This window comes from Cebus imitator, unplaced genomic scaffold (genome assembly GCF_001604975.1).
Source record: "Cebus imitator isolate Cc_AM_T3 unplaced genomic scaffold, Cebus_imitator-1.0 Scaffold244, whole genome shotgun sequence".
Taxonomy (NCBI): Eukaryota; Metazoa; Chordata; class Mammalia; order Primates; family Cebidae; genus Cebus; species Cebus imitator.
In genome coordinates this window covers 593,276-612,409 of record NW_016107559.1, presented here as the reverse complement: position 1 = coordinate 612,409, position 19,134 = coordinate 593,276, and the positions used below count along the sequence as shown (strand labels likewise).

Here is a 19,134-nt window from a genome sequence, read left to right as displayed (position 1 = left end):
AAAAAAAAAAAAAAAAAAAAAAAAAGGAGGCTCTGTCTTTAACTACTTTCCTTAGATTAATTTGACAGGAACAATATTACAGCTTAAAAAAGGCTCTTGAAAATTATAAAGACTAATAAATACCTCTACTATAGAAAATCCAGAAAAAAATCCTGGCCAAACAAGGATATTGTCGTATAGGTATTTTGATATGTATATACATTCTCTATGCATATGAAATTATAGTATACATATAAATCTGTATCCTACTTTTTAAATTTAACATTGAATGGAACATTTTTTCAGTGGTTGCTAATCTTGGTTATCATAATTATTATTTAACACTATAATGTTTGCCTAATTTAAGATGGTTATTTTGCTTCTGGTTGGATCTTTTTTTCCCCCAGATATGGAGTCTTGCTCTGTCACCCAGGCTGATGACAGAGAGTGACACAATCATAGCTCACTACAGCCTCAAACTGGATTCAAGCTATCCCCCTGCCTCAGCCTTCTTAGTAGCTAGGACTACAGGTATGCACCACTACATCTGGCTAATTTTTGTGTGTTTGTTTCTATTTTTTGTAGAGACAGAGTCTTGCTATGTTGCCCAGGCTAGTCTCAAACTCCTGTACTCAAGTGATCCTCTACCTCAGCTTCGCGAAGTGCTGGGTTACAGGTGTTAGCCACATGCCTGGTCCCAACTGAATCTTATAAGTAATGTCATAACATTGTTTTGTTTGTGTTTCGTCCCATGTCCTAATTATTAGCATGAAAAGTGAGTATTTGAATACTAGGTTGAAATGTGAATATTACATAACGAATGGCTTGTTATGTCATGATAACTTAATCTCCGATCATGTTATAACAAGTGCATTGTAAACAGCTTCCTTTAAAATAGTTATAAACTAGAGTATTCATTAAATGAGCCAGTCTCCAATCTGGCAGATGACCAGCTCCAATGGAAGGTTAGCCATGTTCCAGCACACTACCAACAGAAATTCCATTATCTTTCTTTCTCTACATAGATTTGGCCTCTAGTTATGAAGAACCATTTATACCTTCCATCCACACTACTTGTTATAATAAGATAAGACACAATACAGAAGGAACAATCTGCTGTTATCATACCTGTTGGCCGGTCACCTGAAATGTCTCCTCTGCGTGTATACACGTTATTTCCAGAGGTTCTGTCCCAGATACGTGTCGTAACAATCGACAGGTCTACAAGAAAACATGTCCACGGTTCAACTTTCACATCCTCATCCTCCTCAATACATAGTATCATTTTATAATTAAAAAGAAAATTTTATAAATAAAATTTCTTCAAACCTATTAGAATAAATTTAAACATTACTGAGAAGACTATTATAATGTTATATTGGTCACCAACAGATTCTCTGGGAACAAAGCAGATACAAATAAAGGTATAACATTGTTTCTACTTCCTATCCAATCATGGCAAGGTTACAGAATGTTAGAAACAGAAGGAAACTTTGGAAGGACATAGTAGTGCCCACATATTTTATATATAAAGAAAGTTGGCTCAGAGAAGTAACCTGCCCAAGGTCTCACACCTTAACTATGTCAGAGTTACTCCAAGCTACATGTTCTATCAACACTGCCTTCCAAGGGAGCTAACATTGGATTAGGCACACTGGTATAATAAGGAGAGAGCCTATATCAGAGGAAATTATTGAAAATCTTGACACTTAAAACAGAAAATCAGAAAACATTTTTTTCAATGTTAAAAAGATTTGCTGCAGGATTCCTAAAATAACCAATTTCCCTATAATTATAATATTTGGTTTATAAAAATAGCAGCATCAAACTTATTAAATGAATAAACTATATCTACAGTCATTTTAAGAATGTTCCCCCAGAAGTTTTAAGGCTCCTGTGTGAACAAGTAAAGGAGAAGAAGCCAGTTCAATTAGTCTAAAGGCTCCTTCTAACCATTAGTCTTTTTGGTGAGCAGGATATATAAGATCATGTAAATATAGCTAGATGGTTCATAACTGTGCATTTATATACATGTTGGCTAGCACATACCTCATACATATAAGCTATACATGGGTTCAGTTTTTTGTTTGGTTGGTGATATGGTTTGTCTGTGTCCCCATGCAAATCTCACCTTGAATTGGTAATAATCCCCATGTGTCAAGGGCAGGACCAGGTGGAAGCAACTGAATCATGGGGGTAGTTTCCACCATACTGTTCTCGTGATAGTGAATAAGTCTCATGGAATCTGATGGTTTTATAAATGTGAGTTCCCCAGCACAAGCTCTCGTGACTGTTGCCATGTAAGATGTACCTTTGTCCTCCTTTGCCTTGTGCCATGATTATGAGCCTCCTCTGCCATGTGGCACTGTGAGTTCATTAAACCTCTTTTTCTTTATAAATTACCCAGTCTTGAGTATGTCTTTATCAGCAGCATGAGAACAGACTAATACAGTTTGGTTTTCTTTCTAGTAGATGTCTGACATTTTCAACAGGCAGAAGGCTCAGAATATCAATTAATAAGCCTAACTGGAATTATAACACAAGTGGCACATGAAGCAGCAGTAACTCATAACTGAGATTTGAAATCGTGTGCCAAATGTCTTCTCATTATCTCTCCTTAAGCACTCTCCTCCCTTCTCACAACTGCCTTTTGCTGTGGGATACTGACCTATGTTTGGCCAATGGGAAGCCCCATCCACAGATGAGCAGGACTGAGGAGAGAATAGGCCTTGATTCCCACGCTCTTCCTGGGAGGGCCACCTGGGGCTGTCTCTAGGCCTAGTCCTAAAATCACAAACCTATCAAGGCAGTTCTCTTAAAGGCTTCCACATTCCACATTCCCTATTAATGTGGGCCTGGGGGTGGTACCAGCCTTGCTACCACTCACCCCAATTACTGCTCTCCCATGTATGGTTTCCCCCACACCCTGTCTATGCTATTGTAAATAGCTCCTTTATTAAACTGTCTTCAAATTACCCTAATTTGAGCGTGCCATCTCCTCCCTGCTGAGACCCTGACAAATTCAAACAGAAACAAGGTCATATGATGACATACCTCCATGGCTCTACTCCAAGGTCTAAATTCTCTGAGAGGATAAGGAAAAGAAGATTAAGAAGCTCATTTGTGGGTCTTAGCATTTTTTGTTTTGTTTTAGAGGCCAGACAGTTGCAGAAACAGAACAGATACATGCTATGCTTTTAAGATTCCAAAGGAGAGAGAAAATGCTCAGATAAAATAACCCAAAACTATATTTGTGTTAACATTCCCACACAGTTTAATAAAGCTATTATTAAACTACAATTTCTTTAGCAATCAAATCTATTACTCACCTCAACAAGCTGCTCTTTCTGTTCAGAGAGTTTACAGGCATATACAGCCAAAGCTTCTAAATTTCCTTCTACTCCAGTAAGTTTTAATGCTTTTAGAACCACATGATCAGCATGGTATTTTAATAGATCTGCTGCCAGCTGTGTCGCTGTACTATGAAGCTGCAGATGTGGTGGGGACGGGCACGGGGTACAGGAGAAGGGTGATGAAGGAAAAAAAACAAACTATAACATTTTGTGACCAAGGACCACATCAGCACATTAATAAAGAGAAGCCACAAAGCAGTTCCGTGGGTTCCACTGAGGAGAGGGTGTAAAGTTCCCTATATAACAGTAGGAGTTGTGCAGCACTGGTGAGCTTACAGTTTCTTTCAAGGGCAAGAGTGATATCTAATTCATCCCTGGTGCTAGTGGTAATGCCGTTTCTAGAAGATGAGCTGGTTATTCAGCTAAGTAGCCTGGTCTCTTTTTTATTCTATTATCAACCAGCTCTTTCCCGTGTAACTTCTCCCTTATGTGAAAAATGCTTCTGCTAATCTTAAAATTGGTGAGGAATGAAACAGTATTGAGAGTGCAATATTTAGGCCGGGGGTGCAGTGGCTCATGTCTATAATCCCAACACTTTGGGAGGCTGAGGTGGGCGGATCACGAGGTCAGGAGTTTGAGACCAGCCTGGCCAACATGGTGAAACACCATCTCTACTAAAAATACAAAACAAACAAACAAACAAAAAAAAAACTAACCAGGTATGGTGGCAGGCACCTATAATCTCAACTACTCAGGAGGCTGAAGCAGAAGAATTGCTTAAACCCAGGAAGGTGAAGATTGCAGTGAGCCAAGATCGTGCCACTACACTCTAGCCTAGGCAACAGAAGTGAGGCTCCATCTCAAAAAAAAAAAAAAAAAAGAGAGCCCAATATTTAGAGTACTAAGAAGAAAACTGGCAAGTCATGATCATTAATAAGCTTTTTGGCATATTTTTTAAAAAGTACCAATGTGAGATTCAGTCAATTAGGTATTCTATAAAATTTATTAAATACTTATATCATGGCAAGCACTGTAGCACTGTACTAGAGGCTGGGCATACATGACAAGTAGGAGACAATCCCTGCCCTCAGGGAGGTTTAGAATCTGTCTATAGTTGCCATCCAGATCTTTACTCTCTAACTCTGTGAACAAATTGGGTCCAAGGAGAAATAACAGATTAAAGCGTAACAAAAACCCCATGGTTTTACCGACTTTGGGTGGAATGCATGGCTCACTCTTACTGGATATCTTTGGACACTATTAACTCCAAAATCTTTTCTTCTTCTCTTGCCTTTTTTTTTTTAATGATGTCACAGGTTATTTTGGGGTTGTCCAGAAATAGATCATTTTTAATAACATTGTTCTCAGAAAAATCTGACTTTGAATTAGATCTTTTTGAATGAAGTAATTTCTTTTTTCCTGGAAGTAATCCAATCTCTATTCAAATTAGAGGATTGTCTCCAAAATTAACAATATGACAGTCTCTGCATTCATGCAACTAAGTGAGAATAATTACAGTAAGAAACAGAGAAATTAAAATTCCTTTCCTTAGGAAACTAAATGCCACATAAGAACTTAAAAAGATTTTGTTTCACTAGCAGGACCTTAGAGAATATCTAATGCCAGTCATTTATTTTACAGACTATGAAATGGCTCCAGAGAGACTGTGTCTTGCCAAGGTCATGTAATGCTTACGTGTAAGAGAGGGAGGCGGGACAAACGCAAAGTTACTGCTCTATGCAACAACCTGACAGCAGCCTTATACACATTACCTCCCTTAATCCTTACAAGAATTTTATGAGGTTGATGTGGTTATATCCATTTAAGAGGTAACGAAAACGAAGCCTGTGGAAAGCCAGCCTATCACCAGTACAGCATGTTCTATTGATAGTCAGGATTTTAACAATACTTTAGTTAAAACTGAATAGGCTGGAATAAAATGCGTAGGCTTTTTTCTTTTTGTTTTGTTTTTTCCTTGTGTCAAGGGTGGCAGACTTTTTGTAAAACATAGAAAACCATGTCTTTCTATGTTTAATAAGATGTTTAAATGGAGATTTCAACAAACATATCAGCACCAAGTAAGATGGGAAACAGAACACCATGTATATAATTTATATAAGAAACATCCAAAAACCAATTTCAGCCAGGCATGGTGGCTGATGCCTGTAATCCCAGCACTTTGGAAGGCCAAGGTGGAAACACTGCTTGAACCCAGGAGTTCAAGACCAGCCTGAGCAACATAGTGAGACCCTGTGTCTACCAAAAATTAAAACATTAGCCAGGCATGGTGGCGCGCACCTGTGGTCCCTGCTGCATGGGAGGATGAGGCAGGAGGATCATTTGAGCCCAGAACGTCAGGGCTGCAGTGAGTCATGTTCGCACCATTGTCTGGGCAAGAAAGGGAGACCCTGTCTCAAAAATAAGAAAAACTGTATAAAACTTCTAATTTCATTGTCTTTAGTCTTGACCATCTTCAAGAACATAGAAGAATTAAGGCCAGGTGCAGTGGCTCAATTTGGGAGGCCAAGGGAGGCAAATTACTTGAGGTCAGGAATTTGAGATAAACCTGGCCAACATGATGAAACCCCATCTCTACTAAAAATACAAAAATTAGCCAGGCATGTGTCATGTGCCTGTAATCCCAGCTACTCAGAAGGTTGAGGCAGGAGAATCACTTGAACCCAGGAGGTGAAGGTGGCAGTGGGCCAAGATTGCACCACTGCACTCCAGTCTGGGCAACAGAGTGAGATTCTATATCAATCAATCAATCAATCAATCAGTCAATCAATAAAGAATCAAAAAAGCAGAGCTAAGGGAGAGGAGAGGTCTGTGTGAGGAGGGTCTGTCTGGAGAGCTGCTGGGCGCCCACTGTGACTTTCTCCTCCAGGTATGCCTCAAAGTGGAGGGAGCAACAGGATATAGGGGTTCAGGGGCAAGCGGGCAACAAGAAAGCCTCTGAAGAACATACTAACGTATCCATGAGAGTGAGAATCCACTGTAAATGTCTACCAAGCCCAAAGCCATTTAATAAGGGCACTGGTCACTAAAAACATTCTGCTTCTCAACTTTCTCCCTTCTCTCTCTGTGCCAAAACCTGACAAAAATCAACAACAGCTATGTAATGGAGGGTGAGGAAAGTGAAAAAGGGAGAATAAACCACATCTCCCCAAAAGCTCTATCTAGTTGGAGCTGGGGAAACAGGGAACAGGGGAGAAGTTCTACAACTGAATGAAGATTTAAATACTGATTAATGTATTAGAGGGAACATTCTAATTTTTCAACTGAGATCATGTTTTGTGACTTAAAGCAGGAACTGGCTAATTTTTTCTGTAATGGGCCAGAGGATAAATATTTTAGGTCCTATTGCGACTACCCAACTCTGCTGTTGTAGTGAGAAAACAGTAGACAGCAGGTCCACAAATGGGCAGCATTGTGTCCCCATATACTCTACTGACAAAAACAGTCCAGTTGCAGTTTGTGAACACCTGACTTAAGGAGACCACAGGACTTTCAATGACCTGAGAGTAGCCAAGTAAATCATGAGATGACCAATTTTTTATTCAGAGAACAGGGAAACCCTCCCAACCAAAGGAATTTTTTTTTAAATTTACTTTAGTGAGATAGAATTGATATACGACAAAACTTACCAATTTTAAGGTACAGTTCAGTGAGTTTTGATGAACATATACAGCCATGTAACCACAATTAATTTTGAACATTTCCATTGTGCCAAAAAGTCCTCTCATACCCTTTTGCAGTAAATATATCCCAACTTCTGACCCAAGATAGACACTGACCTGATTTCTGTCATTATAAATTAGTTTTGCCATTTCTAGAATTGTTTTTTTCTAAATGGAATTTTGTACATATAATCTTTTGTGCCTGGCTTCTTTTGCTCAGTATAATATCTTAGCAATTCATCTATATTGTTGCATCTATCAATACTGTTCCCTTTTATTGCTGAATAGTATTTGGTAGAATTATTCCAAAATTCATTTATCAATTCCTCCGTTGACAGAATTCTAGGTTGTTCCCAGTTTTTTGTTATTATGAAAAAAGCTATGAAAATTCATGCACAAGCTTTGAGAATGATGGCATTAATAAAATCATGGTTTCAAAATAACTATGTCAAAGGAAAACATTTTTTGAGATAGGGTCTCGCTCTGGCACCCAGGCTAAAGTGCAATAGCTCGATCATGGCTCACTGCAGCCTGGAGCCCTGGGTCTCAGGTGATTGTCCCACCTCAGCCTCCCAAGCAGCTGGGACTACAGGCACGAACCACCACACCTGGCTAATCTTTTGTATTTTTTGTAGAGATGGGGTTTCGCCATGTTGCCCAGGCTAATCTTGAACTCCTAGGCTCAAGTGATCCTCCTGCCTTGGCCTCCCCACAGTGCTGGAATCACAGGCATGAGCCACCATGCCTAGCCTTAAAGAAAACTTTTAAACTTTTAAAATCATTTTCTAGGCACAGAGACATACTAATACTAATGCATTTCATACATCCATACAACATGAAAATTAGCAAAGAATTAGAAGAGGCTAAATTTCAAGCTCTACTTACCTCTTTCTTAAGTTCATTAAGACTATGACTGATTTTCAGTATACTGAGTTCCAGTTCTTCAGCGATGCTTTTTGTTTTCTTGCTTTGCTAAAAATTTTAAAAAGTATATATGTAATGTTACCGCATCTCTTTAATCTGTCAATTCCAATTTTACTTGAACTATAAATTGTAATAAATTTTAATATTATTCTGTGAACTATAAAAGCAGATTTTTAAAATTTTCCTGTTTAAAGCTACAGTGGAAAATAAAGTTTCAGTTTAGTTATAGTCTTCAATGTTAATTATAAATAGGTGAACTGTTGTTTTTTTTTTCTGTGAACCTATGGATTGTATTGAAAGGTAAACGTTTAAAATCTAATTTTCTATTTAATTTTCCTTAATACATTCATCAAGCCTAAAATTAATCTTTTATTTTCGGCCTAGAATGTCCATGCTTTCACTCCTAACCTAGACAAAAATTAAAATCCTACTTGTCTTTAAGATCTTACATAAATGTCTTTTTCTTAGAAAGGCTTTTTCAGATCACTCAATCTAAATCAGATCCTCTTCTTACTCTAATCTTTTCTCTCAGTAATCATCCCAGCTTGCAATTACATATTTATTTATTTATTTCAGTCCAAACCATCTGGGAATTTTTTATTTTTTGTTTCTTTAACATCTATCTTCCCCACTAGGCCATGAAAGCTGAGTTCACATCTATGTTGCCCACCACTAAATCCACAGTACCTGGCATAGGAAATGGTAGGTAATAGATATTCAATTCTTTGCATGAGTAAATAAAAATTAAATATCAATACTTCATGAAGCCTCCTTGAGTCCTCTCCCTAAATATAAATTTGTCCTTCCAACCCTCTCAATGCATAGTCTACACCTTCTCTTAAGATATTTACAAAGTTGTTTGTACTTGTCTCACCCCTTCCCACAGGTTTCTACATTGTAAAATTCTTGCAGACAAAGATTTTATCTTATTCATCTTTAGATTTCTGGTGCTTGGCATATAAAAGGCACCAGTAACAACTGCTGAAAAAAATGAATGAATGAAAAATTCATCTAGTATGTAGGATCAGAGATTTGAGTGCTTGTGAATATGCACAGGGTAAATTTGCTAAATTTCTGACATTCGCTAATTGCAAATTTGAGTATTGATAGAATCATATTCCCAGCATAGAGTATTTTATCACAAACAACTCTTTATAGTGAGTGTTGGACATAAAATTTAACACTGAAGCAATCTACACTTCAGATTGTGTATCACACAGATAATCCAAACTAAACACAAAATGTTGCTCAAGTCTCTCACACCACTCTAGGGCAAGATTCCCTGTTAATATGAACATGTGCACTATTGCGATGCCAAGAAAATATCTGACAAATCTGTGATTCACATCTATTTTCATTCATAAATTAATCTATTTACAAGGAAATCAACTGCTGCTTCTTTTTTCAGTCTCAGCCATATCCACCCTCCTCCATCGTCTTTACTGCTAAAGACATGACTTCTAGATTTGTACTATCGCTGCTGCATATTGTACACCATGTTAAATACTTTTTTGACATAGCCTGGGCCTAAAAAATAAATAATGCTACAGACATGTCCCAGTGCTCTGTCTCTCCATTTTGCAATCCACCTGCTGTAAGAGATTGTGTACACACTTCCTATGCTGTCCCTCTTCTATCAGTCTTGGCCATTCTTGCCCAAATAACCTCCTCTGTTTGAAGCACACCAGCAGCCCATTTAAAGCTCATAGAGCAGCCGTCCACCAATTTTAGACCAGGAATTTGTGCAAGGATGAAAAATCTTTTACCTGCCAGCTGGATTTACCCTTGTTTTCATTATATCTATACCCCAATAAGTTTTCTAAAGCATTGTGTCTGTAAATCAGCTGTCTTCAGAGGTAAGAATTATGTACATGTGAATGGCTCCAGCAGTCAGACTCAGGTCCCAAGAACCTCCAGGTGGGGGTCTACTCCTCTGTTCTTCTCTCTGAAGAAGCATTTTGGGGAGGAATTTTCTAGACGTGAGTTTGGTGGAAGAGTGGGGACAACAGAGTGAACTAGTGATAGTGGCAGAGGCATAGATCCAGACTGGCTAGAATGAGAAACAGCAGGCCTAGAAATAATGTCAAGTACTGTGAGTGCTAGATGAGAAGGATATTTTGGCCAACTAGGAGGGAGAAAAGGGATGAGACATCCTGTCCCATTCTGGACCAAATTCATACTCCTGATGATTATGTTAGCTTCCATATCTTGCAAAACTTTATGGGAAAGCCATTATATAAGATTTACTTTGATTTTTAAAAAAGTTCTTACAGCTTGAATCCACACAGAAACTAACTGCTGCAGTTCCATTCTCGCCTGAGTTGACAGTTCCAAGATGCGTTCCCTGTGCTCATGGCTGGTGTAGGCAGAATCAGTAAAGTCCTCTGTACGCTCCAAAATGACTTCCAGTGTCATAGAAAGGTTCTCTTTGGACTGAAAATAAAGATTCTCCCGAAGAGCTTCAATATTCATCTGAGAACAAAAAGGACATCCATCCATCCATGGGAGTCAATATTCCCACCTGACCAAAATGGGCTGTAATTTCTAACAGTGCCAAAGAAGACACTAGCATTTTATTTCCCAAGCTGAGGAGAAATACAGCCACCAAAGATATCTATATTGACCACTAACCCAGGAGGACACATTGCACAAAAGCCTTCAAAATCCATGCAAAGCATAATTCCTAGAGTAATTAATACAATGACATTCCTATAAGATCAGTGAATACTAAGGCAGAAAGAGGATCATCCTGTAGCAACCAGTAGGAAAAATGAACCAGCCTCCAGGTAAAAGATTTGCGTCTGAGAAAATGCCTAGGCAAAGTCCTGGAAGATATGTTACACCCAAATATGAAATGTGCTGAGCCCAGGGGGAAGGATGGTGTGGAAGATGTGGGGTGTGAGAAGGACTGGGGAAGGCATCCATTTCTCCTTCATTAATTCAGCAAAGACTCTCCTCGTCACGTAACTGGTCTCCCTATATTTTGTTTTAAGTCCCCAATAGCACCTTACTGACCCAAACATGCTCTACCAGCATCTGATACTGCCACCTCCCTCTAATAGCTCCTCACCATCTATAGAGAATCAAGCCCAAACTTCTCTGGCATAGCACAAAATCCTCTATGGCCTGTCTTTATATACGCCTCTAACAGTCTATCTCACCCCCTGAATCCCGTAATAAGCTTTCACTCCAGCCACCCTGTTTGGAGTTGTGACTCTTGACTATGTGACGAACACATGTTCACATGTGCAGTCTTTCTCCTCAGCTTTCTAAATGCACCACCCCATTTCAACAATATAAAACTCTACAGTGCATGAAATATGTCACACAGACAACTTGGACCAAGAGGCAACAAACGGTAATGATCATGATTATGGGCACAATGAATGTGATGATAAGGATAGCTTACATTTGTTTAACACTTTAAAGTCCTTTCATAAGTTATTTTAATTAATCCTTATGTGTGACCCATTTTAACATGATCCATGAGAATACCAAAGTTTGGGAAGGTCAAGATGCCATAGAAGAGTCCTTGCTTCCCCTCCTCCTCATGGCCCAAGTTTTCAGGTGATCACTCCATCCTAGGTACACAGAAACTTGTATTTAAGCTAGGAAAGAATATGGATAATAGAAAGGTATGGAATTTACAATGGGGATCTGAGAATTTGAGAATTTAAACAGAATTAAAACATAAAAATCAGTCATATTGACTGCATACCATTTATGTTAAGGTTTTTTATTTTCCCTTTAGGAGAAAACATATACATGTTTTTAGACAGCAACTTCGTGGTGTTTTGTGGGTTTTTTTTTTTTTTTGAAGGCTGTTTATTGATAATGGTTTCATAACATTTGTCCATATATTCATAGTACCAAATATAGCAAAGTATCCAGTTTCCCTCCACAGATTATACTCTCCATCAGGAAAAAAAGTAAGATGCCAAAGAGATAATCACGGACAGTGAGAATGAGCCTATTTATAACAGCTCTGCCTCCAGCACGCCTGATAGTCAGAGGGCAGCAGCCACAGCAGTCGGCAGCAGCCACAGGCAGAGCACTCTCCTCCTTCACCTGCACCAGAAATGCAGCAGCAAGAGGCGAAAGATGTCTCTCACCCTACCTGTTCCCTAATTATCCTTTGACAACACATCTCCTCCCTCAGCATTTATAAAAAGTGAGGATTAGAAAAATCATCTCTAAGATTCCTTTCAGCAATAAAATTTCTAAGGGAAGGTTTGGTCCCTGCAGCTTCTTTCCCCTCAGGAAGACTCAGGGGTAGGACTGGTGTCATATAAACAAACCCAGATGTATAAAGTGAAAGGTCATGGACTTTGGGATTAGAGAATCCTGGGCCTAAAGAAAGGTTCTACCATTTACTATCTCCTCCTCAAAAACAAAACAAAACAAAACAAAACAGTATATAATTATATCCACCTAAAGGTCAGGTAGGGATTAAATAAAATATTTATTAAGAGCAAAAAGAGAAATTCTTTCCATTACTATCTTTCACCCCATGTTCCTACTTAGCCCTTCACACAATTAGAAATCAAAGTGCAATAAAATGGAAACAATGCCATTCTCATCACAGCCCAGTCCATTAGAGAGGTGGGAACCTTTAGCATTTAAATAACTTCTCAGGGCCTTAGTTTTCCCATCGGTTAAAGGAGGGCATTGTACTAGATGATTTCTCAGGGCCCCTGCAATTCAGACACTGCTCTTACCCAAAAAGCATCTTTACCATGTCTCTGACTTCTGATAAGATGTCAGACTTCCTGGAGTCACACTGCCTCGTTTCAAATCCCAACTCTGGTACTTACTGGCCAGCAAGTTAATCTCCTCTCTGTTTCTTAAGCTCCTCAACAATGTAATGGAGATAACAGCAATAGTTTTTTTTGAGGATTATATAAGTTCATATATTTAAAGCACTCAGAAAAGGGTTGGCACAGAGTAAGAACTCAATAACTGTTAGTGTGTATTACTGTCTATATTTAAATTTTAATTATTGTTAATACTATTACTATAGTCTCAAAGTATCAACCATCTAACACAAAGAAGAGCAGGAATTCTAGCAGAAATGATTTGTTGCTTGCCATCATCCTCTGGATGGTATGGCACTGCTCAAAAAAATTGGACGGGAACATTCTTTTAAACAGGAGTCTATAGCCAAACCACACAGCTAAACAGGGCCAGAATAGCTGCTATAACAAAGACCAGTGTTCTTTGTAAATACAACTCTAAGCTAAATATTACTGAGCAACAGGTTTGTACAGAGTGGCATTGCTTTAAATAGATATATCTGCTTTTGTGAAGCACTGTTCTAAAACAATAAACAAAAATATGGATACTATACATAATGATGCTCCTTTAAAACAGAAAAGACTTGGTGCAGTGGCTCATTCCTGTAATTGCAGCACTTTGGGAGGCCCAAGTGGGCAGACCACCTGAAGTCAGGGGTTTGAGACCAGCCTGGCCAACATGGTGAAATCCCATCTACCAAAAATACAAAACTTAGCCAAGCATGGTAGCATGTGCCTGTAGTCCCAGACTCTGGGAATGCTGAGGCACAAAAATCACTTGAACCCAGGAGGGGAGGTTGCTGTGAGCAGAGATTACACCACTGCACTCCAGCTTGGGCAACAGAGCAAGACTCCATCTAACAAAATAAAAATAAAATAAAATGAAAAGAAAGAAATCAAAATATAGTCTCTTTATTCTTACCTTGAATTCCTTAATTCCAGTAAAAATATTGATAGATGAAACGTCAGTCTCTCCATTTGATTTACAGTCAGTCACAATTTCAATGACCTTATCCAGTGCCACTTTCATGCGGACAAATACTCCTTCTTTGTTTTTATGGGCTGATTCGCAGTTGGGATGCCTCAGACATGTCTTCAAAACAATTGAAAATTTTTATTTTAATATTTGATTTATGTCATAACACATAAAAATCTTACAGAGAACATGTCATGCTAAGAAAAATGGTTCTTTACCAAAATCTCCTGGGTCCCTGGCTCACTCAGCTGCTTCTCCTCACTAAAGTGGAAGCAGGATGAGTAAAAAGCGATAGCAAGGTTAAATAAAAAATTCAGAGTGCAAAACTATACCGTTATACTTCAAGAATAAGTTTACTTAAAAATTTATTTGGGAAAAATTCTCTCTCTTCATCATGATTAAAACTATTTTAAAATTTTGTCTTACACATGCAAAAAATAAAAAAGAATGAAAAAAATGAACAGAGATAAAATATGATCATGGATGCATCTTGACTTTTAAAATATGATGTAAATGAAAAACTCAAGGGCCTAGAAAAAATAGAGCCTTCTGAGTGGGTTCCACAAAGACTCTGTTTTTTGTGGCTTCCCTGATTCTAGCACAGAGTAAATACTCTCAGAAGAAAAGGTTATTCTAAACAAACTGCTAAAGAGACATTTTACTCATTCATTCTAGAATTGCACCAATTTGCTGGCCAATTGCTGTTTGGAAATACAAGCTCTTGATTGACAATTTTGTTAAAAGTGAAAAAAGGAACTAAAGGAGTAATTTACAGAAAAAACTAAGGGCTGACTTCTTACCCCACTATACTTAACAGATCTTAACTTGTCTAGCTTTTTCTATAGCACGTGTGCTAGCTCCTCAATAAGAGTGGCAAAACCCTGCAAGCAGTGACCATGTGTGACAGGCCTTAATTCATAGCACCTAATACACCATGTTCTGCTGAGCTGTTCAATCAAAGCTGACTCATAAATTAATTATTATTTGGAGGTGGGGAAGAAAGTTAGCATTCTTATAAATAATAACTGAGATTTAACTATTCAAGCCTATGTTCTAAGTTATCACTTTGATCTTTTTTAAAATGTAAATCATGTAAGTTAAATGCATTGTCATGTTTTCTAATTATTAATTTATTACACAGTAAAACAAAAATTGTCTTACCTTTGAAGCTGTGAGAAGCATCATCGTACACTTTTCAAGAACTGCTCTAGCTGCTGCCATTTTTGCCTTTTTCTTTTCATCTTTCAAATCCTAAATATGAAATAAAATCACAGAAGAATCTAAGATCATGTAAACAACCCAATTTCTTAAAAAAAGTATTTATTCAACAATAATACTCAACAATTCAATAATGATAAGTGGAAAAAAAAACAGGATAAAGTTTTATAAACTGTCACTGCTTCAATATAAACACATCAACACAATATGAGTAGAAAGAAAAGGCTACTCTTGGTTAAGGACTGTAGAGCCAGAAACTGAGATGCAAGTAGAGGCTGCACATGGTTGACATTCTGGTGCTCTGTCATACCTAACATTCTCATGCCAAGTGCATATACGGCACTCCTTAGCAGAAACACCCAGCCTATGTCCTACTTAATTAAAAGTAATTGTTTACTGAGCATCTACTATTATTTCCTTCAAAACAGACACTTAAAAGTCAATTCTTTAAGAAGCCTGGTCTAATTAATCCCATCTAACTGCTTACCCATCTCAAATTGGAGTTTGTCTGTCTTAATCTTAACCCATATGTTGCTGTAATAGATTCTTAAGACGTTTCTTGGGTAGATAATTTTCCCCAACAAGATTGATTAGGAACACTTAAGAAAGTACTGTATACTGAATTTTTTTTGTCAGGGGTAGCTTCTCCTTACAGAGCCCTCAATAGAATGTGTGCTGTTATATAAGGTATCCAAACTTTGCAGATCAAATCTATAACAAAATACTCTATTAATAATTTGGTTATTACATCTAAATCAGTAGTGGGCAACACTTGGAATTAAAGCCCAGATAAACATTTTAGGCCTTTGAGCTATATGGTCTCTATCACAGCTACTCAATTCTGCCATTGTAGTGTGAAAGCAAACACAGACAATACACAAATAAATAAGAACTGCTGTGTTCCAATAAAACTTTACTTACAGACATTGAAATTTGAATTACATAAAATTTTTCCCTGTCATATCAGTCTTTTTAATTTATAAGTTAGGTTAAAAGCCCTTTCTTACAAATAAGAAAAACCTAAAGCTTGAGAAGGATTTGCCTTTGAAAGTAAATTTTGCTTGAATAAATTAGGATGGATTCAGAAGTTAGTCCTAGAATAATATCACTCTCACTCACTTGCATCCCAATATAAATTTAATAACAGATAGAGATGGAATTACAAATAGTATATGACAAAGTGCATATAATCCCAAAGCTAATGCAGATCACATCCCAAAGAACTATATCCTATATGTGAGTATCATCCATCACAGGTACCTATCAAATAAAGGTTGAGGCTGCTTCTACATTTTCCACACATTCCTCTTGTCTTTAACATTTTGGACAGGACTCCTTTCAAAACCACCTGTGGGTCTAGCTGACAATGTGTCAAGTGTATATGCCATACTTAACACTTATAAGCCACATATGACATCAAATGCTATATGGTGAGTGATAATAAGCGACAGAAAAAGATGGCATCTCAACCTGGAAAGGGCTGGTCCACAGGACAAAACAGAGGTGTCCATAAAAACCAGATGGTCTATGAAGCAGTAAGCAAAGCATCCCAACACCTCCAAAAGTTTTTCCTAGGCTTGGGTAAGGCTCTCACCACTGTTACTTTTTTTTTCTTTTTGAGACAGAGTCTGTCTCCCTTCCTTGCCCAGGCTCGAGTGCAGTGGTGTGATCTCGGCTCACTGCAGCCTCTGCTTCCTGGGCTCAAGCAATTCTCATGCCTCAGCCTCCTGAGTAGGTGGAATTACAGGCGTGCACCACCACACCCAGCTAATTTCCATATTTTTAGAAGAGACGGGGTTTCGCCATGATGGCCGGGCTGGTCTCAATCTCCTGACCTCAGATGATCTGCACACCTTAGCCTCCCAAAGTGCTGGGATTACAGGCATAAGCCAGAATGCCTGGCCTTACCACTGCCACTTTCTACACCTTGTCCCAGGTCACGATCATCTCTCAAGAGATTACTGTAATCTCTTGAGTGGTCTCCCTGCCTCTGCCCTTGTCTCCATGCAAACTATTCTCAACATGACAGTTAGAGTGATACTGTTAACATGTAAGTCAGAAAATGCCATTCTCCTACTCAAAACCTCCAATGGCTCTCCATGTTACTTAAAGCCAAAGTCCTTACACAGTTTGGCCCGCCTACTATCTCTCTGATTCCATCTTCTTACCCTTCCCTTTTGCTCACTTTGATCTATCCATTGGTCTTTGTGTTCTTTGAACACACCATGCATGTTTCTGTTTTATTGTCTATCTCCTCCCACCCCTCCTATAACATAAGCTCCATGAGTGCAGAGGTTTTTGTTTCTTGTATTTACTGTTGAATCCCCAACACCTAGTGTAGTATTTGGTTAACAGTAAGCAGCTGATGAATATTTGCTGAGAAAACTGAGAATGCCCCTGACCTATAGCTATTTGCAGGATATCTGGACTATTCTAAGGGAGAACGCATTTGAACCATGGATGCATATCCCATAAAAATGACCCGGGAGTAGCACTTATCAAACACAAAGATGATAAAAAGGATGCCAGTAAGTTTCTGGGGTCCCACGTCTAATGAGCTAAATTTTTAAAAATAGACACCTCTTCCACCAAAAGTTTTTAAATGTTTGGATCACAATATTACAAGAATTGAGAAAAACAAAATGTTCTCCATGCCAAATTTCTAACTACAAATCCAAATGGTGGTGAAAGTTTTTTAGTTACGTACGGAGGCTGAAGAGGACCCTGCAGGAAGCATAACTGAAGGACGGTGGCTTTAGAACCTATGACTCATGCCACGCTTGCTCAAGTGGTCAAGACAATGCCAGATGATAAGCTATATTATTATAAAAATACTCGGCCGGGCGCGGTGGCTCACGCCTGTAATCCCAGCACTTTGGGAGGCCGAGGCGGGTGAATCACAAGGTCAAGAGATCAAGACCATCCTGGTCAACATGGTGAAACCCCATCTCTACTAAAAATACAAAAAATTAGCTGGGCATGGTGGCGCATGCCTGTAATCCCAGCTACTCAGGAGGCTGAGGCAGGAGAATTGCCTGAACCCAGGAGGCGGAGGTTGCGGTGAGCCGAGATCGCGCCATTGCACTCCAGCCTGGGTAACATGAGTGAAACTCTGTCTCAAAAAAAAAAAAAATACTCAAGCTAATAATTTTCATTGGGGAGAATGAAGAGAAGAATGAAGACTAAGAGAAAGAAAAACAGAAGGAAAAGAAAGAAAATTTGTTTTATAAAGAAAAATACTGGCACACAGAAAATGAAACAATAAGGTATCTACCTATAGAAACATCATTAGTATTAGAAACCAGTGCCATTATTTAGCCTGCCACTTTCCAGACCAATATCCATCTTTCAACTCCAGCTGCAATCGGGAAAGTTCACTGAGAGAATAGCCTATGGGACTATACCCAGAAGCATCTCAAGAAATGGTCAATTATTATATATATTTAACCTGCTGACAAGACAGACTCCTACACAAATACCCCAACAAGGCAAAGTCGATCCTGGATATAATATGATCTTCTGTCTCCCAAAACTGAGGAACTAATTGCCTGAATTGGGGAACAGACCCATAAAGAACTAATATTGGCTGGGCGCGGTGGCTCATGCCTGTAACCCCAGCTCTTTGGGAGGCTGAGGCAGGCAGATCACCTGAGATTAGGAGTTTGAGACCACCCTGGACAACATGGTGAAACCCCATCTCTACTAAAAACACAAAAAGTTAGCCAGGTGTGGTGGCACATGCCTGTGGTCCCAGCTACTTGGAAGGCTGAGGAAGGAGAATCACTTGAACCCAGGAGGTATAGGTTGCAGTCAGCCAAGATCGGGACACTACACTCCAGTCCAGGTGACAGAGCGAGACCCCACATCAAAAACAAAACAAAACAACCCTAATATCATGTTGTAGTTTGAGAACTACAGGCTTTAGAATCAGAAATAACTGAGTTCAATCTGCCAATATAGTGACCTTGGGAAAGTTTATCTTTGTCTCAGATTTAGTTTCTTTATACATAAAACAGTAGTAATAATACCTATCTCATAGGTATGTTTCGAGAATTAAATGAGATCATGTATATTAAGTACCTAACACACAGGCAGTGCTAATAAATAATGGCTTGGCTTATTACTGTTAATCTAATATGGTAAGAATAACAGATATCTAACAAGATTCTATAAGAATACATATGATGGCTCCGTTTAATGTGTCTGAGCCC

At 38.5% G+C, this 19,134-nt stretch overlaps 1 protein-coding gene across 2 annotated transcripts in view; it reads right to left on the bottom strand.

Annotated features, from left to right (window-relative positions):
- CTNNAL1 (catenin alpha like 1) overlaps positions 1–19,134 on the bottom strand; it is a 73,032-nt gene that overhangs the window by 29,273 nt on the left and 24,625 nt on the right. For both annotated transcript variants that reach the window (XM_017498564.2, XM_017498565.2), the window contains exons 5-10: positions 14,867–14,956; positions 13,652–13,822; positions 10,208–10,408; positions 7,898–7,984; positions 3,309–3,467; positions 1,108–1,200 (exon numbers count right to left, since the gene is read on the bottom strand). In XM_017498564.2, the coding sequence (XP_017354053.1) occupies positions 1,108–1,200; positions 3,309–3,467; positions 7,898–7,984; positions 10,208–10,408; positions 13,652–13,822; positions 14,867–14,956 (801 nt within the window). The remainder of the gene's footprint in view (positions 1–1,107; positions 1,201–3,308; positions 3,468–7,897; positions 7,985–10,207; positions 10,409–13,651; positions 13,823–14,866; positions 14,957–19,134) is intronic.